The 27,189-nt window shown below is 47.2% G+C and overlaps 1 protein-coding gene across 8 annotated transcripts in view; it reads right to left on the bottom strand.

Moving 5' to 3' along the window:
• Window positions 1-27,189, bottom strand: part of zc3h18 (zinc finger CCCH-type containing 18) — a 319,920-nt gene that overhangs the window by 237,041 nt on the left and 55,690 nt on the right. For all 8 annotated transcript variants that reach the window (XM_072517731.1, XM_072517738.1, XM_072517736.1 and 5 more), the window contains one exon: window positions 19,072-19,817. In XM_072517731.1, the coding sequence (XP_072373832.1) occupies window positions 19,072-19,800 (729 nt within the window). In that variant the 5' untranslated portion in view covers window positions 19,801-19,817. The remainder of the gene's footprint in view (window positions 1-19,071; window positions 19,818-27,189) is intronic.

The raw sequence follows: 27,189 nt of genomic DNA, 5'->3' as shown, positions 1-27,189 counted from the left end.
GCACTACCGAGCCTAAGTGAGTATTATTGGGCCGCTAATATTTCAATGGTGAGTAAGTGGATGGGAGAGGAGGAAGGAGCGGCGTGGAAGAGATTAGAGAGGGCGTCCTGTAGGGGGACCAGCCTGCAGGCTATGGTGACAGCCCCATTGCCGTTCTCACCAAGGAACTATACCACGAGTCCGGTGGTGGTAGCTACACTGAAGTTTTGGGGACAGTGGAGACGACATAGGGGAAAGACCGGAGCACTGGGGGGGTCCCCGATAAGAAACCATAGGTTTGCCCCGGGGGGAATGGATGGGGGATATGGAATGTGGCAAAGAGCAGGTATAACGCAATTGAAAGATCTATTTGTGGATGGGAAGTTTGCGAGTCTGGGAGCGCTGACCGAGAAATATGGGTTGCCCCAAGGGAATGCATTCAGGTACATGCAATTGAGGGCTTTTGCGAGGCAGCAGGTGAGGGAATTCCCGCAGCTCCCGACACAAGAGGTGCAGGACAGAGTCATCTCAAAGAAATGGGTGGGGGACGGTAAGGTGTCGGATATATATAGGGAAATGAGAGACGAAGGGGAGACTATGATGGACGAACTAAAAGGGAAATGGGAAGAAGAGCTAGGGGAGGAGATTGAGGAGGGGATGTGGGCAGATGCCCTAAACAGGGTAAACTCGTCGTCCTCGTGCGCCAGGCTAAGCCTGATTCAGTTTAAGGTATTACACAGGGCACATATGACTGGAACACGGCTCAGTAAATTTTTTGGGGTGGAGGATAGGTGTGCGAGGTGCTCGAGAAGCCCAGCGAATCATACCCATATGTTTTGGTCATGCCCGGCACTACAGGGGTTTTGGATGGGGGTGACAAAGGTGCTTTCGAAAGTAGTAGGAGTCCGGGTCGAACCAAGCTGGGGGTTGGCTATATTTGGGGTTGCACAAGAGCCGGGAGTGCAGGAGGCGAAAGAGGCCGATGTTTTGGCCTTTGCGTCCCTAGTAGCCCGGCGCAGAATATTGCTAATGTGGAAAGAAGCCAAGCCCCCGGGGGTGGAGACCTGGATAAATGATATGGCGGGGTTCATAAAGTTAGAGCGGATTAAGTTCGTCCTAAGGGGGTCGGCTCAAGGGTTTACTAGGCGGTGGCAACCGTTCGTCGAATATCTTGCGGAAAGATAGATAGGGGAGAACAAAGAAGGCAGCAGCAGCAGCCCAGGACTTGGGGTGTGGGGGGTGGGGGGGGGGGGGGGGGGGGGGGGTGTGGCCTGAGACAAGGCAGTTGCCAATTAGGGCTAGTTTTTATTTTTTTTTTGTTATTTAATATTTATTTATTTGTTGTTGTTTTCTTTTGTTCTTGTTTAAATAAAAAAGGTCATTATTATCTGTATTGTTATAATGTTGTGTAAAGGATGCACAATGTACTGTGTTGGTTGACCAAAAATTTTCAATAAAATATTATTTTTAAAAAAAAATCTCCACCCATTACCAACTTCCCCACCTCTAGGTCCGGGATACGTCCTAACATGCGCCTCATAAAGTTGGCATCATCCCAGTTCGGGGCATATACGTTCACTAAGACCACCGCCTCCCCCTGTAATTTGCCACTCACCATCACGTATCTGCCCCCACTATCCGCCACTATGGTCTTTGCCTCAAACATTACCCGCTTCCCCACTAGTATAGCCACCCCCCTGTTTTTCGCATCTAGCCCCGAATGAAACACCTGCCCCACCCATCCTTTGCGTAGTCTAACCTGGTCTATCAGTTTCAAATGCGTCTCCTGTAACATAACCACATCTGCCTTAAGTTTCTTAAGGTGTGCGAGTACCCGCGCCCTCTTTATCGGCCCGTTCAATCAGCCGGGTTGGGGGCTCTTTACCCCACCCCCCCCTTGTCGATTAGCCATCCCCTTTCATCCAGCTCCTCACCCGGTTCCCACGCAGCTGTGTCCCCCCCAGGCGGTGCCCTCCCGCCCCGCCCACCCCACCCCATACCAGCTCCCCCTTCTCCCCAGCAGCAGCAACCCAGTAAATCCCCCTCCCACCCCCCCCGCTAGATCCCCCACTAGCGTAGTTACACCCCCCATGTTGCTCCCAGAAGTCAGCAAACTCTGGCCGACCTCGGCTTCCCCCCGTGACCTCGGCTCGCACCATGCGACGCCCCCTCCTTCCTGCTTCCCTATTCCCGCCATAATTATCATAGCGCGGGAACAAAGCCCGCGCTTCCCTTTTGGCCCCGCCCCCAATGGCCAACGCCCCCAGCTCATCCACCTCCCTTCCTCCCTCCCCCACAACCTGTGGAAGAGAGAAAAGTTACCGGGTCGCAGGATTAACAACATAAAAATCATCTCTCCCCCCTTTTTCCCCCCTCTTCGCCCCCCATATTCGCCCCACCGCTTTGTCTCAAACCTTCTTTTTTAATAACCCGCTTATTCCAATTTCTCTTCAACAATAAATGTCCACGCTTCATCCGCCGTTTCAAAGTAGTGGTGCTTCCCTTGATATGTGACCCACAGTCTTGACCGCCGGCAGCATTCCAAATTTAATCTTCTTTTTATGAAGCACCGCCTTGGCCCGATTAAAGCTCGCCCTCCTTCTCGCCACCTCCGCACTCCAGTCTTGGTATACGCGGATCACCGCGTTCTCCCACCTACTGCTCCGAGTTTTCTTTGCCCATCTGAGGACCATCTCTCTGTCCTTAAAACGGAGGAATCTCACCACTATGGCTCTGGGAATTTCTCCTGCTCTCGGTCCTTGCGCCATCACTCGGTATGCTCCCTCCACCTCCAACGGACCCGTCGGGGCCTCCGCTCCCATTAACGAGTGCAGCATCGTGCTCACATATGCCCCGACGTCCGCCCCTTCTGCACCTTCAGGAAGACCAAGAATCCTTAAATTCTTCCTCCTCGCTTTATTCTCCAGCACCTCCAGCCTTTCCACACATCGTTTATGGTGTGCCTCGTGCATCTCCGTCTTCACCACCAGGCCCTGTATAGCGTCCTCGTTCTCGGCAGCCTTTGCCTTCACGACCCGAAGCTCCCGCTCCTGGGTCTTTTGCTCATCTTTTAGCCCTTCAATCGCCTGTAATATCGGGGCCAACAGCTCCTTCTTCATCTCCTTTTTAAGCTCTTCCACGCAGCGTTTCAAAAACTCGTGTTGTTCAGGGCCCCATATTAAACTGCCACCTTCCGACGCCATCTTGGTTTTTGCTTGCCTTCCTTGCCGCTGCTCTAAAGGATCCACCTCAATCCGGCCACTTTCCTCTCCTTTTTCCATCCGTATCCAGGGGGGATTCCCTTCTGGTTTACCGCACAGTGCTTTTAGCCGTTAAAATTGCCGTTGGGGCTCTTATTAAGAGCCCAAAAGTCCGTTCCACCGGGAGCTGCCGAAACGTGCGACTTAGCTGGTCATCGCCGCACCCGGAAGTCCATCTATCTCTGTCTTAAAGACACTCAGTGATTTGGCCTCCACAGCCTTCTGCGGCAAAGAGTTCCACAGATTCACCACCCTCTGGCTGAAGAGATTCCTCCTCATCTCTGTTTTAAAGGATCGTCCCTTTAGTCTGAGATTGTGTCCTCTGGTTCTAGTTTTTCCTACAAATGGAAACATCCTATCCACATCCACTCTATCCAGGCCTCGCAGTATCCTGCAAGTTTCAATACGATCCGGGCAGCACGGTAGCATAATGGTTAGCACAGTTGCTTCACAGCTCCAGGGTCCCAGGTTCGAATCCTGGCTTGGGTCACTGTCTGTGTGGAGTCTGTACGTTCTCTCCGTGTCTGCGTGGGTTTCCTCCGGGTGCTCCGGTTTCCTCCCACAGTCCAAAGATGAGCAGGTTAGGTGGATTGACCATTCTAAATTGCCCTTCGTGTCCAAAAAGGTTAGGTTGGGTTACAGGGATAAAGGGGGTAGGGTGGAGACGTGGGGCTCAAGTAGGGTGCTCTTTCCAAGGGCCGGTGCAGACTTGATGGACTGAATGGCCTCTTTCTGCACTGTACATTCTATGATTCTATGATCCCCCCTCATCCTTCTAAACTCAAACAAGTACAGACCCAAGTCCTCAAACGTTCCTCATATTACAAGTTCTTCATTCCAGGGATCATTCTTGTGAACCTCCTCTGGACCCTTTCCAAGGCCAGCACATCCTTCCTTAGATACGGGGCCCAAAACTGCTCACAATACCCCAAATGGGATCTGACCAGTGCCTTATACAGCCTCAGAAGTACCTCCCTGGTCTTGTATTCTAGCCCTCTTGACATGAATGCTAACATTGCATTTGCCTTCTTAACTGCCGACTGAACCTGCACATTAAGCTTAAGAGAATAGTGAACAAGGACCCCCAAGTCCCTTTGTGCTTCTGCTTTCCGAAGCAGTTCCCCATTTAGAAAATAGTCTATGCCTAAATGCCTCCTTCCAAAGTGCATAACCTCTCACTTTTCCACATTGTATTTCATTTGCCACTTCTTTGCCCATTCTCCTAGCTTGTCCAAATCCTTCTGCGGCCCCCTTGCTTCCTCAATACTACCTGTCCCTCTGCAGATGTTTGTATCATCTGCAAACTTAGCAACAGTGCCTTTAGTACCGTCTTCCAGATCATTAATGTATATTGTGAAAAGTTGTGGTCCCAGCACAAACCCCTGAGGCACACCACTAGTCACCGGTTGCCATCCTGAATGGACACTAAAGATTCAAAGTAAAGACCTTTCTCTCTCTACAGCCAGATTGAACTGCAAGGATGTTTAGTCCAGTAACAACTGCAGGCAGGGCCATATTCTTTGCCCACTCACCTAACCTATCTATATCTGTAAAAGTGCACCATCCTCACCACTTGCCTTCCCACCAATATTTGCGTCATCTGCAAACTTGGCAATAGCACATTCACTTCCCTCGAATAAATCATTAATATATATATATATATTGTAAATAATTGTGGACCAGCACTGATCTCTGTAGCACTTCACTAGTTATAATTTGTCATCCTGAAGATGGCCCTCTTATCCCAATCCTCTATCATCTAATAGTTAGCCAACCCTCTATCCATGCTAATATACTACCCCCTACAGCATGGGCTTTTAAGTGGACTTTTGTGCGGTACTTTATCAAACTCCTCTTTGAAATTTAAGCACATTTCATCTACAGGTTTCCCTTTTCTACCCTGATCACTGCCACCTCAAAGAATTCTGATAAATTTGTCTGGCATGATTTCCCCTTCATGAAGCCATGCTGACTCTGCTTGATTATATTAAACATTTCCAAATGCTCTGAGATTACATCCTTTATAATCGGGCGGCATGGTAGCACAGTGGTTAGCACTGTTACTTCACAGCACCAGGGTCCCAGGTTCAATTCCCAGCTTGGGTCGCTGACTGTGCGGAGTCTGCACGTTCTCCCATGTCTGCGTGGATTTCCTCCAGGTGCTCCAGTTTCCTCCCACAAGTCCCGAAAGAAATGCTGTTGGCTAATTTGGACATTCTCCCTCAATGTACCTGAACAAGCGCCAGAATGTGGATACTGGCTACTTTTTTCACAGTAGCTTCATTGCAGTGTTAATTGTTATGGGCCAGGGTTTAGAGAACCCCAAAGTGTATCATGGAGTTCACCTGACCCACGACTTTTAATGGATTGTGGTATGGGGAGCAACGGCCCACTCTACAGGTGTGGTACAGCAGAAATGGAAAAGTATTTTTTAAAACAAAACAATGTTTATTCTATGAATTCAAGTTAACCGTTTTAAAACATAGTGAACATCTTAGCAACCATCAATTCAAATACAACCCCCACAGACTACAACACTAAGTAATCCTTAATAACTTCCCAAACAACATCCAGAAGACAAAAGAAACACCTTTTAACAGAAGCATATTAGGATTACATTCAAAACTGAGAACATTTATAATTCTGAATTCACCAAATGATCAAGAGATAGTCTTTTCATGGCAGAGAGATCAACAGTACACCTGCTCTGTCTGGCTTTAGCTCCAACACTGAAAAAACTAAAACACACCCTGCAGCAAACAGCCTAAAATGAAAGCAAAAAGCTGACAGACAGACATGCTCCACCCACACTGACATCACTGCAGTAGTAAACACTCATTTCTTAAAGGTACTCTCACTACAGATATTTATATACACACCCATTGACAAACACCCATTTCTTAAGCTAACTGACAGAATTAAAAAATTTTGTCTCCCTCCCTCTTTGAATAAGGGTGTTACATTGGCAGTATTCCAATCCTCCAGGACTTTTCCAGAACGTAAGGATTTACATTTTTTTCTTACTCATTTACGGGATGTGGGCGTCACTGGTTAGGCCAGCATTTATTGCCCATCCCTCGTTGCCATTTGGAAGGTGGTGGTGAGTTGCCTTCCTGAACCGCTGTAGTCCTTCAGGTGCAGGTACACCCACTTTGCTGTTAGGCAGTTCCAGGATTTTCCCCCAGCGACAGCGAAGGAACGGCGATATATTTCCAAGTCAGGGTGGAGGGGAACCTCAGGGTGGTGGAGTTCCAGGTATCTGTTGCTCTTATCCTTCTAGATGGCAGTGGTCATGGGTTTGGAAGGTGTTGTCTCAGGAACCTTGGTGAGTTCCTGCATCTTGTAGATGATATACACGGTTGTCACTGTTCGTCGGTGGTGGAGGATTTGTTTGTTTGGGAAAGGAGGGGGAATCATGGGGCCTGCTTTATCTTGGACGGTGTCGAGCTTCTTGAGCGTTGTTGGAGCTGCACCCATCCAGGCAAGTGGAGAATATTCCGTTACACACCTGACTTGCCTTGTAGATGGTGGACAGGCTTTGGGGGGGGGGGGGGGGGGGAGACAATGGTTAGATTCTCTCTTGTAGGAAATGGTCGTTGCCTGGCCACTTGTCAGCCCAAGCCTGGATATTATTTGAACAGGTGCACAACTTTGAACAAGACCTCCCCACCGCACAGGGCCTTCAACCGACGTTATACACCAGATACATCAATGACATTTTTTTCCTTTGGACCCACAGCGAAGAATCACTGAAACGACCACACGATGACATCAATAAGTTCCATCCCACCATCAGTCCAAAGATGTGCAGGTTAGGTGATTTGGCCATGATAAATTGCCCTCAGTGTCCAAAATTGCCCTTAGTGTTGGGTGGGGTTACTGGGTTATGGGGATAGGGTGGAGGTGTTGACCTTGGGTAGGGTGCTCTTTCCAAGAGCTGGTGCAGACTCTATGGGCCAAATGGCCTCCTTCTGCACTGTAAATTCTATGATAATCTATGATAATCAGACTCACCATGGACTGCTCTCCAGAATCGGTTGCATTCTTGGACACACTCATCTCCATCAAGGACGGTCACCTCGGCACTTCGCTTCACCACAAGCCCATAGATAACCTCACGATACTCCACTTCTCCAGTTTCCACCCTAAACACATCAAAAAAGCCATCCCCTATGGACAATCCCTCTGTGTACACAGGATCTGCTCAGACGAGGAGGAACGTAACAGACATCTACAGACGCTGAAAGATGCCCTCGTACAAACGGGATATGACGCTCAACTCATCTATCAACATTTCCAATGCGCCACAACAAAAAAACGCACCAACCTCCTCAGAAGACAAACACGGGACACAACCGACAAAGTACCCTTCGTCCAGTACTTCCCCGGAGCGGAGAAACTACGACAGCTTCTTCGCAGCCTTCAACATATCATCGATGAAGACGAACATCTTGCCAGGGTCATCCCCACACCCTCACTACTTGCCTTCAAACAACCGCGCACCCTCAAACAAACCATTGTTTGCAGCAAACTACCCAGCCTTCAGAACAGTTCCTTCTTCCAGATCATTAATGTATATTGTGAAAAGTTGTGGTCCCAGCACAGACCCCTAAGGTACACCACTAGTCACCGGCTGCCATCCTGAAAAAGACCCCTTTATCCCCACTCTCTGCCTTCTGCCAATCCTCTATCCATGCCAGGATCTTATCCTTAACACCATGGGTTCTTAACTTATTTAATAGTCTCCTGTGCGGCACCTTGTCAAACGTTCATAACGCGGTTCAATGGGCTGATAATCAGTTTAGGAATCCTTCCCCACTATACCCCAAGGGGGTAAACAATGTGGGTGTGAAGATGCACTTTACAAAACTAGAGCAGGAGAGAAGGCTCTGAGCAGTGCGCGAACCTGTGGTAGCAGAAGGAGCAGCAGCTCTGGCAGCATGAATGAAGAAATAGGGAAAGCACCAGGCAGAATGTGGACCCGAACTGTAGCAGGTTGAAGAACAATGGCAGCATTTGCTTGACAAAAAAAACAAAGAGCTTTTTCAAATTCTTTCATGGCAAGGTCAGCATTTGTTATCCATCACTAACATCATAGCTCAGCAGCTGAGTAATTAAACGCTGAGTGTTACCATTGTCTTTTTTCTCGCTCAATTTATGGCAATGGATTAAACTTAGAAATTTAGGTGCTGCTCTAATAAGTTTAAGTTCTTTTACATTTTAAGTAGACTTAATTCTTATTTCTGGCTAGTTTAAATGGTCGGATACAGAGATGGCAGAGCATTTCACTGAATGCACAACGCTTGGGAACTCCAGGACGTTTCTTCTGGAGAAGCTCGAGCTCTAGGTTTCAGAACCAGAGCAGCAACTGGTATCATTGCAATACACTCTGATGCTGAAAGCTATGTCGATAGCATATTGCTTGAGGTGGTCACACTTCAGTTTATTCAGCCCTCCTCGATAGTCAGCAGTCACTCACTCCCTCGCTATTTGAAGTGTATCAAAAACTTATATTTGTATTGTACATTTAACAGAATAAAAGATCCCAAGGTGCTTCACAGCAGCAAACAAGTTAATCCACTGAGCCACAAAAGAGGTATGTCAGGTGACCATAAAACTTGGCCAAAGAGACAGGTTTTACGAAGTGTCTTAAAGGAGAATGCAAGTTAGAGACGTGTAGAGAGGAAATTCCAGAGATTGGGGCCTGTGCAACCGAAGGCACGGCCACCAATGGTGAAGGAATTAGATATAATGTCAGCAATCATCAGCGTCCTGCTCGCAGTTCACAACACTTCCAAGTTTTGAGAGACCCAGAAATTGCACCCAGTACACCCAACCTTAGGTCCCTGGTACATATATATAATATATAGACACAAGAAATCTCCCAGAGTTCCCACTTGGTGCAGAATATATTTCCTTGACTATCTGGTAGATAGCTGAGGAGTCCAGAATGCACTGGACATAGTTAATATTTCGAGTCCAATATGACTCTACTTTGGAAAGAGATAATATGTTAGGTCATGTTCTAAAAGAGTCATATTGGGCTTGAAACAATTTGCGTTTATTTAAAGTATTTTGTTTTTATTTGTAAGAGAAGTTCTGGACTTAGTTTTAGGCAGGTGGAAGGGTCATCAGCGGAAAGGCATTTTAGGGGATATGGCCAATTAGATTTGGTGCAGTTATGGAAAAAGAATAAAGATAGACCAAAGAACAAAGAAAAGTACAGCACAGGAACAGGCCCTTCGGCCCTCCAAGCCTGTGCCGATCATAACTAAAAAAAAACAAAACCTCTGCCCTTACTCGGTCCGTATCCCTCGATTGCCTCCCTATTCATGTATCCATTCAGATGCCTCTTAAATGTTGCTAATGTGCCTGCTTCCACCACATCCTCTGGCAGCGCGTTCCAGGCACCCACCACCGTCTGCGTGAAAATCTTACTCCGCACATCTCCCTTAAACCTTCCCCCTCTCACCTTGATCCTGTGCCTGTGTAACTGACAGTTCCACCCAAGGAAAAAGCCTCTATCCACCCTGTCTATGCCTCTCATAATTTTGTACACCTCTATCAGGTCTCCCCGCAGCCGCTGTCTTTCCAGTGAAAACAATCCTACTTTATTCAACCTCTCCTCAAAGTCAACACCCTTGAGACCAGGCAACATCCTGGTGAACTTTCTTTGCACTCTCTCCAAAGCTCCATGTCCTTCTAATAGTGTGGTGACTAGAACTGCACGCAAATGCGACCTAACCAAGGTTTTATATTGCTGCTACATGATTTCCCAACTCTTGTACTCAATACCCCAGCTGATGAATGCAAGCATTTTTTTTCTAATAAATTTAGAGCACCCAATTCATTTTTTTTCCAATTAAGGGGCAATTTAGCATGTTCAATCCACCTACCTTGCACATCTTTGGGTTGTGGAGGCGAAACCCACACAAATACAGGGAGAATGTGCAAACTCCGCACGGACAGTGACCCAGAGCCGGGATCGAACCTGGGACCTTGGCGCCGTGAGACAGCAGTGCTACCACTGCGCCACCATGCTGCCCTCTGATGAATGCAAGCATGCCATCTGCCCTATTAATCACCTTGGCCACCCGTGATGCCACTTTTAGGGAACTGTGGACCTGCACGCCCAGAACCCTCTCTCTGTATGTTAATGGCCAATGGGTTCTGCCATTTACAGTATAATTCATACTTAGATTTGATTCTCCAAAATGCATCACCAAGAGTAAAAAATTTTAAATCAGGGAAAGGCCAGAGATGTCATTTGGGCAAAGTGGTCAGTAAACTACTGGTTGAAGGTAAATCAGTATCAGAGCCATGCATTGGTACGTACAGAAATAGAATAATGTCGAAGTGGGGGGTATTCAAGGAAATGGAGAGGGTTCAGCACAAATATGTTCCCGCTAAGAAAAATAATGGGACTGCCAAACTAGATCACTGGGTGTCACAGAGTATATGGAATAGGATAAGTCATAAACCAGAAACATCTGCTTATTTTTATTCATTCTTGGGATCTGAAAGTTACTGGCAAGTGTCATGGGAGTGTCCCTTTAAGAAATGATTTTGTCTTAACACATGGCTTCAGGGATGTCATTGTGTGGGTGGAACTGGGCTGTGACCCTGGGTTTTACTTTTGCTTTGAGTTTGGACTGGTTTGAACTGCACAGGTTGAAAGATGTGTTTCTCTATCTTCATTTTAAAAGCTGCTTCCAGACTGCTTGGTAACCTAAGAGATAATTGCTTTCTGGAAGGAATTCCAACCTGCTGTTTGAAAAGGGGTTTCTGGTATTATTTAGATTTAGTTATTGAATTGGAACAGTTAAGGGGAAATTCGTTAAGGGTTATACATAGATTACTGTAGCTGTGTGGGGTCTTTAGTTTGTAGTTGATAAAAATTCTTACTGTGCGTGTTTATACAAATGTTAACTAAATTCGTAGAATAAACCTTATTTTTTTGATTAAAGGTGCTTAAGGCCTCTGTTGAATAACACCTGAAAGGCAGGCTCTTGTGCTCATCGTAACCAAAATCAATAAAACAGTTGTAGGTCAGGTGAACTCCATGATATACTTTGGAGTTTCTAGACCCTGGCCCATAACAAATAGCCAATTTTTTTGCCTATCCATAATCTCAGATACTAAGAACTTAGTACCACAGAAGCCGAGGAGTACAGAAGTGCAGGCACAAAACTAAAAGGGCAATTCAATAAATAAAGGAAGGGCATGAAAATATATTGGCAAGTAAAATCAAGAAAACCCAAAGATGCTCTATACATACAAAAAGAGCACAGGGTTAATGAGGAAAGAGCAATGCCATTACAAGACCAAAAAGGTCATGTGCGCACAGCCCTTAATGAACACGTGTCACAAACGGGGACATTTTACTTGAGGAGGAGTATCAACTATTGGACGAGGTAAGCATGGCGAGGAAGAAATATCAAGATGTTAACATTCTTGAAAGTGGATAAATCATCAGGTGGGAGTTCACATTTGGAGTTTAGGCAGATAAAATCAGGCAGCTTACCAGCAAAGTTATTTCTATTTACACCCATGACATATTGTAACACTAAGATTTTAAGAGGGTAAGATTCGGCATTCTTGCTCTAGGCAGGAGAGAGATATGTGACAAGAAAGGCAGAAAGATGACAACAAATGGGAAATGGGGAAAAAGCGGGTGATGTGGAGATAGCATGGGAAAGTGGCATTGAGGTAGATAATCAGCCATGATCTAGCTGGCTGGCGGGCCAGGCTCAAGGGGCTGAACGATATACTCTTGCTCCTAAATTCCTTCGGAAAGGAAGTTAGAGATAGGAAGAGAGTGGAGATTAAATGTTTTTTATTCAAGAAAAACTTTTGCCGCCTGAAAGCGGAGTTGCATTGTGACGTGTGTCAAAAAGTAATTGACTGGACTAAGTAATCAGGTTACAAACGTGCAAACATGTAAATCATATTGGGATAAAAACAAAAACAGATTCAGGTGATAGGTAAATGGTGGGTGGGATTTTAACAGAAGGGCAATGTTGAACTAAAACTATATTAAAATTACAAACCACTTCTACATTAAATAAAATTACTTCAGTGTCTGTGAAAATAGTTTTATATTTTCTTTTGACACTTCAACCTTGATGTCTGCTCACAAGAGGCTGGTTCAATTACAATATTGGGAAACTTGCTCAGAAGCACACTGCAGGAGTAAACCCCAGTTTGAGCTGGTCTCCAGTGGACATATGGCTTCTGGAAAGTTGAGAACGGCATATGTTGGCATGACAAGGCTCTTTGAGGAACCAGTACTCATTAGCACTTCCACCAATTAATACCGGTCAAAATCAGCAGGAAGTTCTGAGGATAATTTTTAAACAAGAAACTGCATGAATCCAATTATATTTATATCTGATAAATGTGCCACCTGAAGCTAATGTGTGAATTGAGACTAAGTACCCCCCGTGTCAGGAGGTAAAAGTGAGCAGCTGGTCCTATTGGTACAGTCCAAACCAGGTCCTTTTCTGGTCCACAGGAAGAAAGTGTTGAAGGGTGGTTTTCTAACCGGATCTACAAGTTTTCAGATCCTGGGTTTTTAAACCCTAGTTGATGAACCTGGCATAACCGAGGCCTTCCACTGGGAGGTGTGTATATGTAATCCTAAAGCCAACTGGCTGTACCCATTTAATTTCTGTAAATAAATCTATTAATTTATTATTGAATCAAATTTAACTTGAAGTATGGCATTGCTGAGACTACTTTCATTGCAGCTGAAATGAAGCGAAGCAGACACTAATGATTCTCTCTAGAAGCAGAGCTGCAGCTTCCAGATCTCATAAAATGGTGAGCCTTTTATGAAAGTGCAATGAGGCCCTTGCAAGATTATATGGATCATTAAAATTATGTGATATTACATCACTCAGATGGCAGAGATTTGACAAACATTTGGTCCAACAGTCTGCCGAAGGAAACCCACTGCAGAATCAGAATACAGAATAACTGTGCTGAAGCTACACAATTCAAACTCATTTGTTTAGGATCCTTGCAATCTAGAGTTGTGTTAGTTTGGAATTGATTTGAATGCTCGTCTCCCTGCTATAAAAAGTTACGTTTATGATTATGTCACACAGTCGCACACTTTTATTTGTATACAACCAGCTTACAGTCAAGATCCTTCACAAAAATTCATGAGCACATCATAGGAATTTGCAGCAGGATACCAGGATCCACACTGGCGTTTTAACATTCAATTAATGTTTCACATCCTGCCTGGTTGTGTTTCAGGAGAATAAAACAAGCATGTCAGAATGACAGAAATGTTACAGTATAGAAGCAGGTCATTCGACACATTGTGCCTGCACAGCCTTTCTGAATGTGCAATTCATCTGATGCCATTCTCCTACCTTCTCCTTATAACCTCGCACATTATTTATTTTCAAATAGTCATCTAACCCCTCTCGAATGATTTCACTGAACCCTCCTCCACTACACTCCTCGGCAGTGCGTTCCAGGCCTGAACCACTCGCTATGTGAAAACATTTTTCTCACGTCAGTCATGAGATGTTGGAGAAACTTGGCTTGTTCACACTGGAACGACGGAGGTTGGGGGCGACCCGAGAGATCTACAAGATTATTAGGGGTGTAGTAGATAGTCAGAAGCTTTTTCCAAGGTGGAAGAATCAATTACTTGGGGGGCATAGGTTTAAGATGCGAGAAGCAAGGTGTAAAGGAGATGTGCGAGGTAAAAAATTTTTACACAGAGGGTGGTGGGTGCCTTGAACTCGCTGCCGGGGGAGGTGGTGGAAGCAGGTACAACAGCGACGTTTAAGGGGCGTCTTGACAAATACACAAATAGGATGGGAATAGAGGGATATGGTCCTCGGAAGGGTTGGGGTTTTAGTTCTGACGGGCACCATGGTCGTTGAAGGCTTGGAGGGCCTAAGTGCCTGTTCCTGTGATGTAAATTTCTTTGTTCTATTAGCAGAAAAAACAAAAAGAAAATAAAGACAAGAATTTTTTGAGCGCTTTTCACTGCTGGAATTGCAGCAACCAATTTGTACACAGCAACCTTCGAGAGTCAGCAATGTGATAATGAGCAGACAATCATTTTTGCGTGGCGTTAAATGATGGATAAATATTGGCCAGGACACCAGGGTTAACTGCCCTTCCCTTCTTCAAAATAGAGCCAAGGATTCTTTTTTACATCCAGCTGAGGGTGCAGGCAAGGCCTTCATTTGATGTCTCAACCAAACGAGAGATCTCTGACAGTGCAGTGCTGGAGGGGTCCTGCTCTGGAGTGTTAGCCTTGATGCTTGTGCTTAAGTCCTAGACTGCAACTTGAACATTTAACTTCTGATTCAAAGGTGGCTAGCCAGTGAGCCGGGAGGGGGAGGGAGCCAGCACACAGCAACTGAGGAGGGAGCTGGCACGCAGGCGGTCACATTGCACCTGAACCAAAATGGGACCAGCATCCTTGCAAAGAGGTTTGCTAGTGCTGTTGGGGAGGGTTTAAACTAAGTTGGCAGGGAGTTGGGATCCAGAGAGAAGGTTCAGCAGGGATGGATGCACAGCCAAAATTAGAAGAGACACAAAGTGAGTCAGGAAGGCATAGAAGTTTTAGACCAGTTAAGTCACAAGGTAGTTGGGAGCAGCACGGTGGCGCACTGGTTAGCACTGCTGCCTCACGGCACTGAGGTCACTGACCGTGTGGAGTTTGTACATTCTCCTCGTATTTGTGTGGGTTTCGCCCCCACAACCCAAAGATGTGCAGGGTAGGTGGATTGGCCACGCTAAATTGCCTCTTAATTGGAAAAAAATGAATTGGGTACTCAATTTATTTTTTTTAAAGTCACAAGGGAGTTTAGCAACATTGGATGGTATTGATTTTGATTGGTATTGATGGAATTGAGGAAGGCAGATGAACGGAGGGCATAAATTAAAACATGGGCATTTGATGTAATTGCTGTCACTCATATGGTTGAGGGGCAGCCTTGGCAGCTTAATATGTCGCACAGTGGTTAGCACTGTTGCTTCACATCTCCAGGGTCCCGGATTTGATTCTTGGCTTGGGTCACTGCCTGTGTGGAGTCTGCAAGTTCTCCCTGTGTCTCCGTGGGTTTCCTCCGGGTGCTCCGGTTTCCTCCCACAAGTTCCGAAAGACATGCTGTTGGGTAATTTGGATATTCTGTACCCGAACAGGTGCCGGAATGTGGCGACTAGGAGCTTTTCACAGTAACTTCATTGCAGTGTTAATGTATGCCTACTTGTGACAATAAAGATTATTATATTCCAGGATAAGAAATCTTCAGGAAAAGAGGTAAAAGAGATGGGGGTGTCGCAATTTTGACCAGGGAATCAATTACAGCAGTAAGGAGGGACATCTAAAACTGAAGCCATACGAGTAGAACGTAAAAACTAAAAAGGAGCAATCACAGTTGGGAGTGTTCTATAGGCTCCCAACAGTCCGAGAGAAATAGAAGAGTGAAAATGTGGGCAAATTTGTTCTTGGGATGTGGGAATCACTGGCTGGGCCAGCATTTGTTGCCCATCCCTAATTGCTCTTGAACTGAGTGGTTTGCTCGGCCATTTCAGTGAGGGGCTGTTAAGAGTCAACCGCATCACTGTGTGGATCAGGAGTCACATGTCGGCCAGACTGGGTAATGAGGCAGATTTCCGTCCGTGAAGGACATTTGTTAGCAGGAGCGCTGGCAATAATTTTCACTTCCTCTCTATCTACAGGAGAGGTGCCGGAGGACTGGAAGATAGCCAATGTGGTGCCATTAATCAAGAAGGGAGGAAACGATAAACCAGGAAAATACTGGTGAGCCAGTCTAACCTCAGGGGTGGGGAAACTATTGGAAGTAATTCTGAGAGACAGAATGATTCTGCATTTGGAGAGGCCGGGATTAATCAAGAATAGTCAGCATGGTTTGGTTAAGGGGAGGTCATGTCTGACCAACCTGATTGAATTTTTTGAAGAAGTGACCAGGTGTGTCGATGAGGGAAATGCACCAGACAGTCTACTTGGGACTTCAGCAAGGCTTTTGTTGAGGTCCCACATGGGAGACTGATAGTGAAGGTAAGAGCCCATGGAATCCAAGCATTTTGGCAAATTGGATCCAAAATTGGTTGCGTGGCAGGAAGCAGAGTTTGATGGTCGAGGGGTGTTTTTCTGACTGGAAGCCTGTGTCCAGTGGGGTCTCAGAGGCATCAGTGTTGGAGCCTTACTGTTTGGGGTTTACATAACTGATTTAGACATGAATGTAGGAGGGTTGATCAGTAAGTTCATGGATGATACCAAAATTGGTGGTGTGGTAAATAGCAAGGAGGAAAGCCTTAGATGACAGGCATATATGGACAGGTTGGTCAGGTGGGCTCATCAGTGGCAAACAGAATTCAATCCGGATAATGGTGAGGTGATGTTCTTGGGCAGGACAAACAAGACAAGGGAATACATGAATAATAATAATCTTTTATTGTCACAAGTATGAAGTTACTATGAAAAGCCCCTAGTCGCCACATTACGGCGCCTGTTCAGGTAAGCTGGTCCAGGAATTGAACCTGTGCTGCTGTCTGGCCCGCTGAGTTAAACCAGCCTGTGCTTGAGCTAAACCAGCCTGTGCATGGCAGGACTCTGGAAAGGACCAAGGATCAGAGGGACCTTGGTGTGCATATACATCGGTGCCTTAGGCAGCAGGGCAGGTGGATACAGTGGTTAAGGCATATGGTATACTTGCCTTTATCAGCCGAGGCATAGAATTTAAGCGAAGGAAAGTTATGCTGGAACTGTATAAAACGCTGGTTCTGCAACAGCTAGATTACTGCGTGCAATTCTGGATCCACATTATAGGAGGGGTGTGATAGCACTTGAAAGGGTGCAGAGGAGATTTACCAGGATGTTGCTTGGGCTGGAGAGTTTAGCTATGAAAAGAGGTTGGCTAGACTGGGGTAGTATTCCTTGGAACAGAGGAGACTGAGAGGAGACATGATCTAATAGAAACTTACAAGATAATGAATGGCTTAGATAGGGTGGACATAGGGAAGTTGTATCCATTAGCAGGGGAGACTAGGACCTGGGGGCACAGCCTTAGAATAAAAGGGAGTCACTTTAGAACAGAGATGAGGAGAAACTTCTTCAGCCAGAGAGTGGTGGGACTGTGGAATTCATTGCCACAGAGGGCGGTGGAGGCCGGGAAGTTGAGTGTCTTTAAGACAGAAGTTGATAAATTCTTGATTTCTCGAGGAATTAAGGGCTATGGAGAGAGAGCGGGTAAATGGAGTTGAAATCAGCCAGGATTGAATGGTGGAGTGGACTCGATGGGCCGAATGGCCTTACTTCCGCTCCTATGTCTTATGGTCTTATGATTGAGACGTATAAAATTATGAGAGCATAGATAGAGTAAACAGAAAGAAGTTTTACCCCCTGGTGGAGGGATCAATGACCAGGGGACATAGATTTAAGGTAAGCGGCAGAGGGTTTAGAGGGAATGTGAGGAAAAACCTTTTCACCCAGAGGGTTGTGGGAGTCTAAACTCACTGCCTGAAAGGATGGTGAAGGCAGAGACCCTCATAACATTTAAGAAATATTTGCTTGTGCACTTGCGGTCCCAAGGTAGATAAAGCTATGGGCCAAGTGCTGGACAATGGGATGAGAATATTTAAGTGGTTGTTTTTGACCAGCACAGAAGTGATGGGCCGACGGGCCTCTCCTGTGCTGTAGACTTCTATGACTCTATGGCGCAGAAAGGAGCAACTGGAAGAGAGGAAGAGCTGGCAAAGAGCGACTGGGAGGCAGAGCTGGCACACAAGAGAGGAGAGGCCAGGAGCAAGACGGGGAAGAATGCAAAAATGCAAAGAAAAAGATCAAAGAGGAATGATAAGTGGCCAGGGGAACAGGGATAAGAGAAAGGTGCGAGGGCAATCAGTGAGAGAGACACAGTCAATTACTTTTCTTATTACATTTCAGGTGTTCTACAACAAGTACCAGCTACAACAGGGTCTCTACTCTCAAGTAATAGTCAGCGTAGGCCATCTGGTCACTCAAGCTTGCACGACCATTCAAGAAGATCAAAGCTGATCTGATCATGGCCTCAACCGCACTTCCCTGCCTGTGACCCCCCCCCAAATACCCTTAACATTTGCCATTGATCAGCCCATCTGACCAGCCCACCAACCAAAGATTTGTCTAACTCACTTTTGAATATATTCAATGATCCATCCTCCAATTGTACTCTGGGATACAGAATTCTAAAGACTAATGACCTTAGAGAAGAAATTCCTCCTTATCAGTTTTAAATGGCTGACCCCTTATTCTGAAACGGTGCCCCCTAGTTGCAGATTCACCTACAAGGGGAAACATCCTCTCAGCATCTACCCAGCCAAGCCTCCTCAGGAACCTGTGTTTCAGTCAGGTTATCTCTCATTCTTCTAAACTCCAAAGAGTTTCAGCCCAACATGTACATCCTTGCTCCATGAGGCAATTTCTTCATCCTAAGTATCACCCCAGTGAATCTTCTCTGACTGCCTCCAATAGGTATATTTGCCTCCTTAAATAAGGAAGCTAAAACTATACAAAGTATTCAAGGTGTGGTCTCACCAATGTCGTTTACAGTTGCAGCAAGACCTCCCTACTTTTATACTCCCATCTGCTTTGCAATAAAGGCGAACATTCTATTTGGTTTCTTAATTACTTGGATGCTAACATTTTGAGAGTCACGGTCTATACAAGAACCCTCGGATCCCTCTATCACAGTAGTCACAACACAACAGTGCCACAAGATATTTTACAGGGGTACAATACAAGGACTTAAATATCCATTATAATTGCTTGAGATAAGATTATTTAAGATCATACCTCAACTTCTCCTTCATCAAGCTCCCCATCATCCTCATCTTTTTTCCTCTCACGAAATGAATCTTTTCTGTCTCTCTCAGACTGCCCGTCTTCAAGTTGACTTTTTTCCATTTCCCCCTCCTTTGGAGAGTCACTACTTTTCTCCTCCGTGCTTTGTTTCTCACTGTCTTCCGTCACAGCCCCTGGCTGTTCTTCAGGAACCTCCTCATCATAATCCAACTCATGCTCATCCAGGTCCCTGATGACAGAGGATGCTTCATCCTTGGAATCATTTGCAGCCTCCTCGTCAGCTTGGGAATCCTGTTTTTCAGAGACCGCTTTTTCAGTTTGCTCAGCATTACAAGCTCTTTTTGGGCTTGTAACATTGTCTCGGTCAGATTCCACATCCAAGTCCTTAGGTGGCTCCTCATTATCTCCGTCATTTCCACTTTCTTCACTGTAATCTCCTTCCTCTCTTAATTTTTCCTCCTCCTCTTCCACCTCTGATTCATGGGTTTCCCCATTGTCCCGACTCCCTTCATTGTCAGGTTCACCAATACTGTGATTCTCAGCATCACTGCAATGGTCATGATCCTCAGAATCATTGCATTCTCCATCATTGTCTGAATGTTTGTCTATATCCTCTTCACCGTCGTTTTCATGCCCTCTCTCAAGCAATAGGTCATCATCTTCAGACAGTTGGTCCTCTGGGGAACGAGGGTCACGATCTGGACTATCGGAGACATCCATTGGAGAACAATATTATTCTGTTACAAGAGAAAAGTATGTGAATATATTTCACCCACAGGGTGCTCCACCATTTTCCCCATTTTACTCAGTGCACTATGTAGCTAAGCACATAAAATGATAATTCTCAGACCCAAAGTTCCTCAGTAGGCTATAGTCAATAACTCTTCAAATTCAGTCACAGGTCGGTCCACATTCTACAAAATTGAAACACATATATCCCAACAACGGGGGAACGGCATTAATCTTTAATAAAGAAAAGTCTGCAGACATTTAAGCTAAAAATTTGCAGTGCATAATGAGAAGTGTCAAGAGTGAATCAAAGCAGCAGAAATACTCATCACCCAGAAAGGTGAAACAAAAATCTAGTATAGCCAGCTGGGAAACCAAGCCATTTACACTGGAGCAAGATAACAAGCAGGTGGGTTAGCCAGTGCTGACTTACAGAATAAGAAGCAATGGGATCAAATTCAGGAACAGGGGGTGTCAGCAGAATCAGAAGGGAGCGAGCAGCAATGCCAGTGCAGTCTGCGTTTGCAGTCAACAAACTGTAATAATGTTGTTCGGGGAACAGGAGCAGAAATTTCCCAGATCGGGTGAAATTCTGCAATGAACTATCAAATTTCTGCGAGAAGACCTTCCATTAATTGGTGGGGTTGTATGCCACTACTGCACAATGTGGTACACTTCAAGTGACCCTGAGGTCTACATCTGTGGGAAGTGCATTCAGTAGCAGGAGCTCATTGAAGCATGGATTAGAGCAGCAGCTGGAAGTACTGAGAAGCACACAATTAGCTGCAATTGTTATAGATAATAGCTACAGAGATGTGGTCACACCAAAGGTACAGAAAGGTAGATGGGTGACCACCAGACGGGGTAGGCAGACAGTGCAGGGGACCTATATGGCTGTTCCGCTATCTAACAAGTAGGACGTTTTTGATGAGGGGAAAGGTCCATCAGAGGAAAACAGCAGCAGTGGCCAGAGCGAAGGCACCACGGCTAGCCTGCTGCACAGACGGAGGATACAAAGCGTAGCAAAGCAATAGTGGGAGGGGATTCAATAGTCAGGGGCACAGGTAGGCGCTTCTATGGCCACAAAAGGCACTGCAGGATGGTAGGTAATATGGCTCCCTGGTGCCAGGGTCCTGGATGTCTGAGCGGGTACAAAGCATCCTAAAATGGGAGGGAAATCAGACAGAGGTCATTGTCCACATTGATATGAATGACATAGGTAGAAAGATTACCGAGGTCCTGCAATGGCAATTTAGGGAGTTAGGTAGAAGATTAAAAAGCAGGACCTCTAGGGTAGTAATCTCAGGATTACTCCCTGTGCCATGTGCTAGCAAGACTAGGAATAGGGAGATAGTGCAGCTGAACATGTAGCTAAAGAACTGGTGCAGGAGGGAGGGCTTCAGTTTTTTGGATAACTGGGATGTCTCCCAGGGAAGGTGGGGCCTGTACAAGAAGGACGGTTACACCTGAACTGGAGGGGCACCAATATCCTGGCTGGGAGGTGTGCTGGTATGGTCGGGTGGGTTTAAATTAATGTGGCAGGGGGTGGGAATCAGAACAGTAAGCCAGCACGTGTAGAGACTGGGCTGAGCATGGTACCAGGTCCAGGCTGGTTAAGACAAAGGGCAGGCTGGTGGGCCTGGAGTGCATCTGCTTCAATGCACGGAATTTTGCAGGTAAGACAGATGAACTTAAAGCCTTGATTCACGTGCGGAACTTGGATGTGGTTACTGTAACAGAGACTTGGTTAAAAAAGGGACAGGTCTGGCAGCTAAATATTTCGGGAAATAGTGTTTTAGATGAGACAGAGGGGGAAGGTAAAAGAGGTGGGGGACTTGTAATGGTTAGAGAACATATTACAGCTGTACAGAGGGAGAGCACCTTGGAAGAATCAAGTAACGAGGCACTGTGGGTAGAACTCAAACAGGAAGGCAGCAGTCACTATGATGGGGGTGTACCACAGGCCTCCCGAACGGCCCATGGGAAGTTGAAGAACAGATATGTGAGCAAATTCTGAATAGATGTAGAAATAATAGGGTTGTTGTCATGGGAGACTCCAATTTTCCTCATATGGACTGGAAATCCCTTACGGCTAGGGGTTTGGATGGTAAGGAATTTGTTAAGTGTGTCCAAGAAGGTTTTTTGGAACAACATGTGGATAGTCCAACTAGAGGGGGGGCTATACTGGACCTTGTACTCGGGAACAAGCCCAGCCAGGTCATCAAAGTTGCAGTGGGGGAACATGTGGCGAACAGTGACCACAATTCCTTAAGCTTTTGGATACTCATGGAAAGGGCGAGTGTTGTCCTAGGGTTAAGGTGCTAAATTGGGGGAAGGCTAACTACAACCAGATTAGGGAGGATTTGGAGGCTGGTGTTTGGGAGAGGCTGTTTGGGGGTAAATCCACATTTGGCATGTGGGAGTCTTTTAAGGAGCAGCTGATGGAAATACAGGACAGGCATGCGCCGGTAAAAAGGAAGTACAGAAAAGGCAAGATTCAGGAACCCTGGATGACCAGGGGAATTGCGAGTCTAGTCAAAAAGAAAAAGGATGCAAACATGAGGTCTAGGCAACTGCAAACATATGGTCTAGGCAACTGCAAACATATGAAGCACTTGAAGTACAGGAAAAGCAGAAAAGAGCGCAAACAGGGAGTTAGGAGGGTCACAATGTGTCCTAGGCAGACAGGATATAGGAGAATCTTAAGGCATTTTATATGTACATTAGGAACAAGAGGACAGCTAGAGAAAGAGTTGGTCCACTCAAGGACAAAGAAGGGAAATTATATATAGAACCAAAGGAAGTAGGTGAGATCCTTAATGAGTACAGTACTTTGCAGCGGTATTCACAAAGGAGAGGGACACGTTGATTGGTGGTGTCTCAGATGGACATGTAAACACTTTAGAAGAGGTCGTTATAACGAGGGAGGAAGTGTTAGGTGTGTTAAAAAGCATTACGGTAGACAAATCCCCAGGACCAGGTGGCATCTATCCCAGATTACTGAGGGAGACAAGAGGTGAAATCAGTGGGCTTCTAGCAGAAATCTTTGTTTACGTGTTGGCCACAGGTGAGATCCCAGAGGATTGGAGGATAGCCAATGTTGTCCCGTTATTTAAGAAAGGTAGAAAGGAGGGTCGATTCCTGGCTTGGGTCACTGGCTCTGCGGAGTTTGCACGTTCTCCCTGTATCTGCATAGGTTTCCACCGAGTGCTCCGGTTTCCTCCCACAGTCCAAAGATGTGCAGGTTAGGTGGATTGGCCATGATAAATTGCCCTTGGTGTCCAAAAAGGTTAGGTGGGGTTACTGGGTTAGGGTGGAGGTGTGGGCTTGGGTAGGGTGCTCTCTCCAAAAGCCGGTGCAAACTCGATGGGCGAATGTCCTCCTTCTGCACTGTAAATTCTATGATTCTATGGTAACCCGGGTAATTATAGGCCAGTGAGCTTGATATCAGTGATAGTGAAATTGTTGGAAAAGATTCTCAGAGATAGGATCTATGCACATTTGGAAGTCAATGGTCTTATTAGCGGCAGACAGCATGGTTTTGTACGAGGGAGGTCATGCCTCACTAATTTAATTGATTTTTTTGCGGAGGTGACAAAAATGATTGACGAGGGAAGGGCTGTGGATGTTGTCTACATGGATTTTAGTAAAGCATTTGACAAGGTCCCTCATGGCAGGCTGGTGCAAAAGATTAAATCACATGGGGTCAGGAGTGAACTGGCTGGATGGATTCAGAACTGGCTTGGCCATAGAAAACAGAGGGTAGAGCTTTTTCCAAATGGAGGTCTGTAACTAGTGGTGTTCCGCAGGGATCAGTACTGGGACCTCTGCTCTTTGTAATATATATATATATATAAATGACTTGGAATAAAACGCAGCGGGTCTGATTAGCAAGTTTGCGGATGATACTAAGATTGCAGGAGTTGCGGATAATGATGAAGATTGACAGAGAATACAACAGGATATAGATAGGCTGCAAAATTGGGCGGAGAAATTGAAGATCGAATTTAACCCGGACAAATGTGAGATGATGCATTTTGGTAGATCCAATTCAGGTGAGAGCTATATAATAAATGGCAGAACCATCAAGAGCATAGACACAGAGATCTGGGCATGCAGCTCCACAGATCCTTAAAAATGGTAGCACAGGTGGAAATGGTGGTAAAGAAAGCATATGACTTGCTTACATTCATCGGACAGGGCACCAAGTATAGAAGTTTGCAAATTATGTTACAGTTATATAGAACATTGGTTCGGCCACATTTAGAATAGTGTGCCAATTCTGGTCACCACACTACCAGAAGGACGTGGAGGCTTTGGAGAGAGTACAGAAAAGGTTTACCAGGATATTGCCTGGCATGGAGGGTATTAGCTATGAGGAGAGATTGAATAAACTAGAATTGTTCTCTCCAGAAAGACGGAAGCTGAGAGGCGGCCTGATAGAAGTTTATAAAATTATTAGGGGTGTAGATAGGGTGAACAGTTGGAGGCTTTTTTCCAGGGCGGAAATGACAATTACAAGGGGGCACAAGTTCAAGGTGAGTGGGGGGGGATAGGTTCAGTGGAGAAGTGCGGGGGCGTTTTTTTTTTTTTTTTTACACAGAGGGTGGTGGAGGCTTGGAATGCACTGCCAAGTGAGGGGGTTATGGCAGATATGTTAGCGACTTTAAGACTTAGGTAGTAGACCTGACTTCCGGTTGCGGCTATGCTGAGCTAATTCGCACGTTCCGCAGCTCCCGCCAGAAACTGACTTTTGGGCTCTTTTGAGGGGCCCCAGTGGCATTTGTTCGACAGTTCCCAGTGTGGGAAGGTGACAGTAACATTCCCCCGGCACTGTATGGCTTGGACCAGGAATGGAGAGGTGAAAAAGGTAATTCTGGTGCAGCGAAAAGTGCGAGGGAGGAAAGCCAAGATGGCGGCGGGTGGAGACCAGGCAGCGTGGGCACAAGAGCAGCAGGAGTTTCTCAAGCGCTGCTTTACGGAATTGAAAGCAGAGCTGCTGGAGCCGATGAAGGCTTCGATCGACAAGCTGGTCGAGACCCAGAAGGCCCAAGGGGCAGCGATCCGGGAGGTACGGCAGAAGGCCTCGGACAATGAGGACGAGATATTGGGCCTGGCGGTGAAGGTGGAGGTGCACGAGGCGCTGCATAAGAAATGGCAGAAGTTCGAGGACATGGAGAATCGGTCGAGGAGGAAGAATCTGCGGATTCTGGGTCTCCCGGAGTGAGTGGAGGGGTCGGATGCTGGAGCATATGTGGTCATGATGCTGAACACGTTGATGGGCGCGGGTGCCTTCCCAAGGCCCCTGGAGCTGGAAGTCTAACGAGCCGCCGCGGGCGATATTGGTGCATTTCCACCACTTGGTGGACAGGAAGTGTGTCCTAAGATGGGCAAAAAAGGAGCGGAGCAGCGGAGTTCCGGTGGCGCCCTCGAGGAAGCAGGTCGCAGGTCGGATCCCTCCCGCCTGCGATGGGCAAACGGACCTGTTGAACGGGCTTTTGCGGGACCTGGCGAACTGGTTAGGTTGACGGGACGATAGGGAAGAGGCTTCCCCCCCCAGGGTATGAGCAACTGGACCAGAAGGCCTTCCCCCGACCCCTGGAGTTGGATGGGGCTCATAGTGCCCCCGCAAGGAAGCCCAGGACGGGCGACCGACCGAGGGCCTTGGTGGTCCGCTTTCACCGGCTGGCTGACAGGGAACGCGTGCTGCGATGGGCCAAGGCGGAGCGGAGCAGTAGATGGGAGAAGTGCGAGGTGCGCATCTACCAGGACTTGGGAACGGAGCTGGCCAAGAGGCGTGCAGGATTCATCAAGGTGAAGGCAGCCCTCTACAAAAAGGTGAGATTTGGAATGCTGTATACTGCCAAGCTTTGGGTTACGTTTGAGGAACTCCACTACCACTTTGAGACACCAGAACAGGTTTGGACTTTTATTAAAGAAACGAAGCTGGACTTGAACTAAAGGACTCTGGGCTCTCAGAGCTTTTGTGTGGCGGCGGTTCGTTAAATTATCCTGTACTGTAATGTTCTATCCAAGATTGTTTTCAGCCGGGACAGAGAGCAGGGGCTGGAGGGCGTATTGTGTAGGGTGTTCTTGGGGGATAGCATCGGGGGGGGGGGGGGGGCTCTGCAAAGGGGGCCCTGCGCTTGGTACCTTTTGGCGGGAGATCGGGGCCTCGGAGCTAGGGGCTGAAGGACACGGGGAGATACAATCAGGTTAATGGTGTGTGGGAGGAGGGCCCCGAGCGCTCGGGTGGTAGGCAGACAGGCGCCAAGGGCAGGGGTCAGCGTAGCTAGCGTAGGTCAGGGGGCCCCAGGGAGAGTAGGAGGAGGGGCAGGCTAGAGCCAAGCGCAGGGCTGGCCTGGCAGGTCGGGCCTCGGGGGTTAGGGGAGGTTGTGAGAGGGCAGCCGGGAAGGAGAGCAGAGAAGACTTAAGTGGGCAAGGGGGGGTTGTCTAGGGATCCCCTGGGGTAGAAGGTCGCTTGCAGACTCTCAGGGAACAGCGCAGGAAACCGACAGCAGCGGCACCTGAGGGGGGGGTGGGGGGTGTTAGAGCCACGTTAGTTTAGTTGAACACGTGGGGCAGGGCATACAGAGCTGACAGGTTGGACAACAAAAGTTGGACACGGACGGAGGGTCGGTTGTGAGGGGAGGTTGCGGGGGGCTACTGTGGTTACTGTGCTTTGGGGGATGTTGGGGGATGTTCTGTTCTGTATTGTTTACTTGGGTGCTGGGTGAGGTAGGGTGAATTGGTTCAAATGGGGGGTTTTGTGAGAGTGTGGGCGTCAGTGGTTGGGAGGCCCGAGGTGGGGGAGCTGGGATTAGGCCGCAAAAGGGAGATGCGCCAGAGAGGGCGGGGCCGGTCTGATGGAAAGGGCGGGGTTTTTCCCACGCTAGGAAAGGAAGGGGGCAGGGCCGGGGGGGAAAGGCGGTGTTGGAGAGGAGCGCCCGCTGATGGACAGGAAGGGGGCGGAGAAAGACTACCACACTGGGGGGTCGATGGAGTGGCAGGAGTGGCCGGGGTCAGGAGTCAGCTGACTTACGGGGGTGCTATGGGGGGGGGAGCAACACAGCTAAGGGGGGGGCGGACTGGGTTGCTGCTGCATTGGCCAAAGGTGAGCTGGAGCTTGGAGAGAGAGTCGGGGCGGGTGTCTGCCGCTGGGGGGAAATGGAGAGTGCGGGAGGCGCGGGCACGTGGCTGGCCTAGAAAAGGGGATGGCTATGTGAGAGGCCTGAACGGGCCGGTCAAGAGGGCCCGTGTGTTCGTGCACCTGAAGGGACTGAAGGCAGATGTGGTCATGCTCCAGGAGATGCATTTGAGGGTGGCAGATCAGGTTAGGCCGAGAAAGGGGTGGGTACGGCAGGTGTTCCACTCGGGGTT

Source organism: Scyliorhinus torazame, chromosome 10 (genome assembly GCF_047496885.1).
Source record: "Scyliorhinus torazame isolate Kashiwa2021f chromosome 10, sScyTor2.1, whole genome shotgun sequence".
Classification (NCBI taxonomy): Eukaryota; Metazoa; Chordata; class Chondrichthyes; order Carcharhiniformes; family Scyliorhinidae; genus Scyliorhinus; species Scyliorhinus torazame.
The sequence above is the reverse complement of the archived record's forward strand: the minus strand, read 5'-3'. Positions and strand labels throughout refer to the sequence as shown.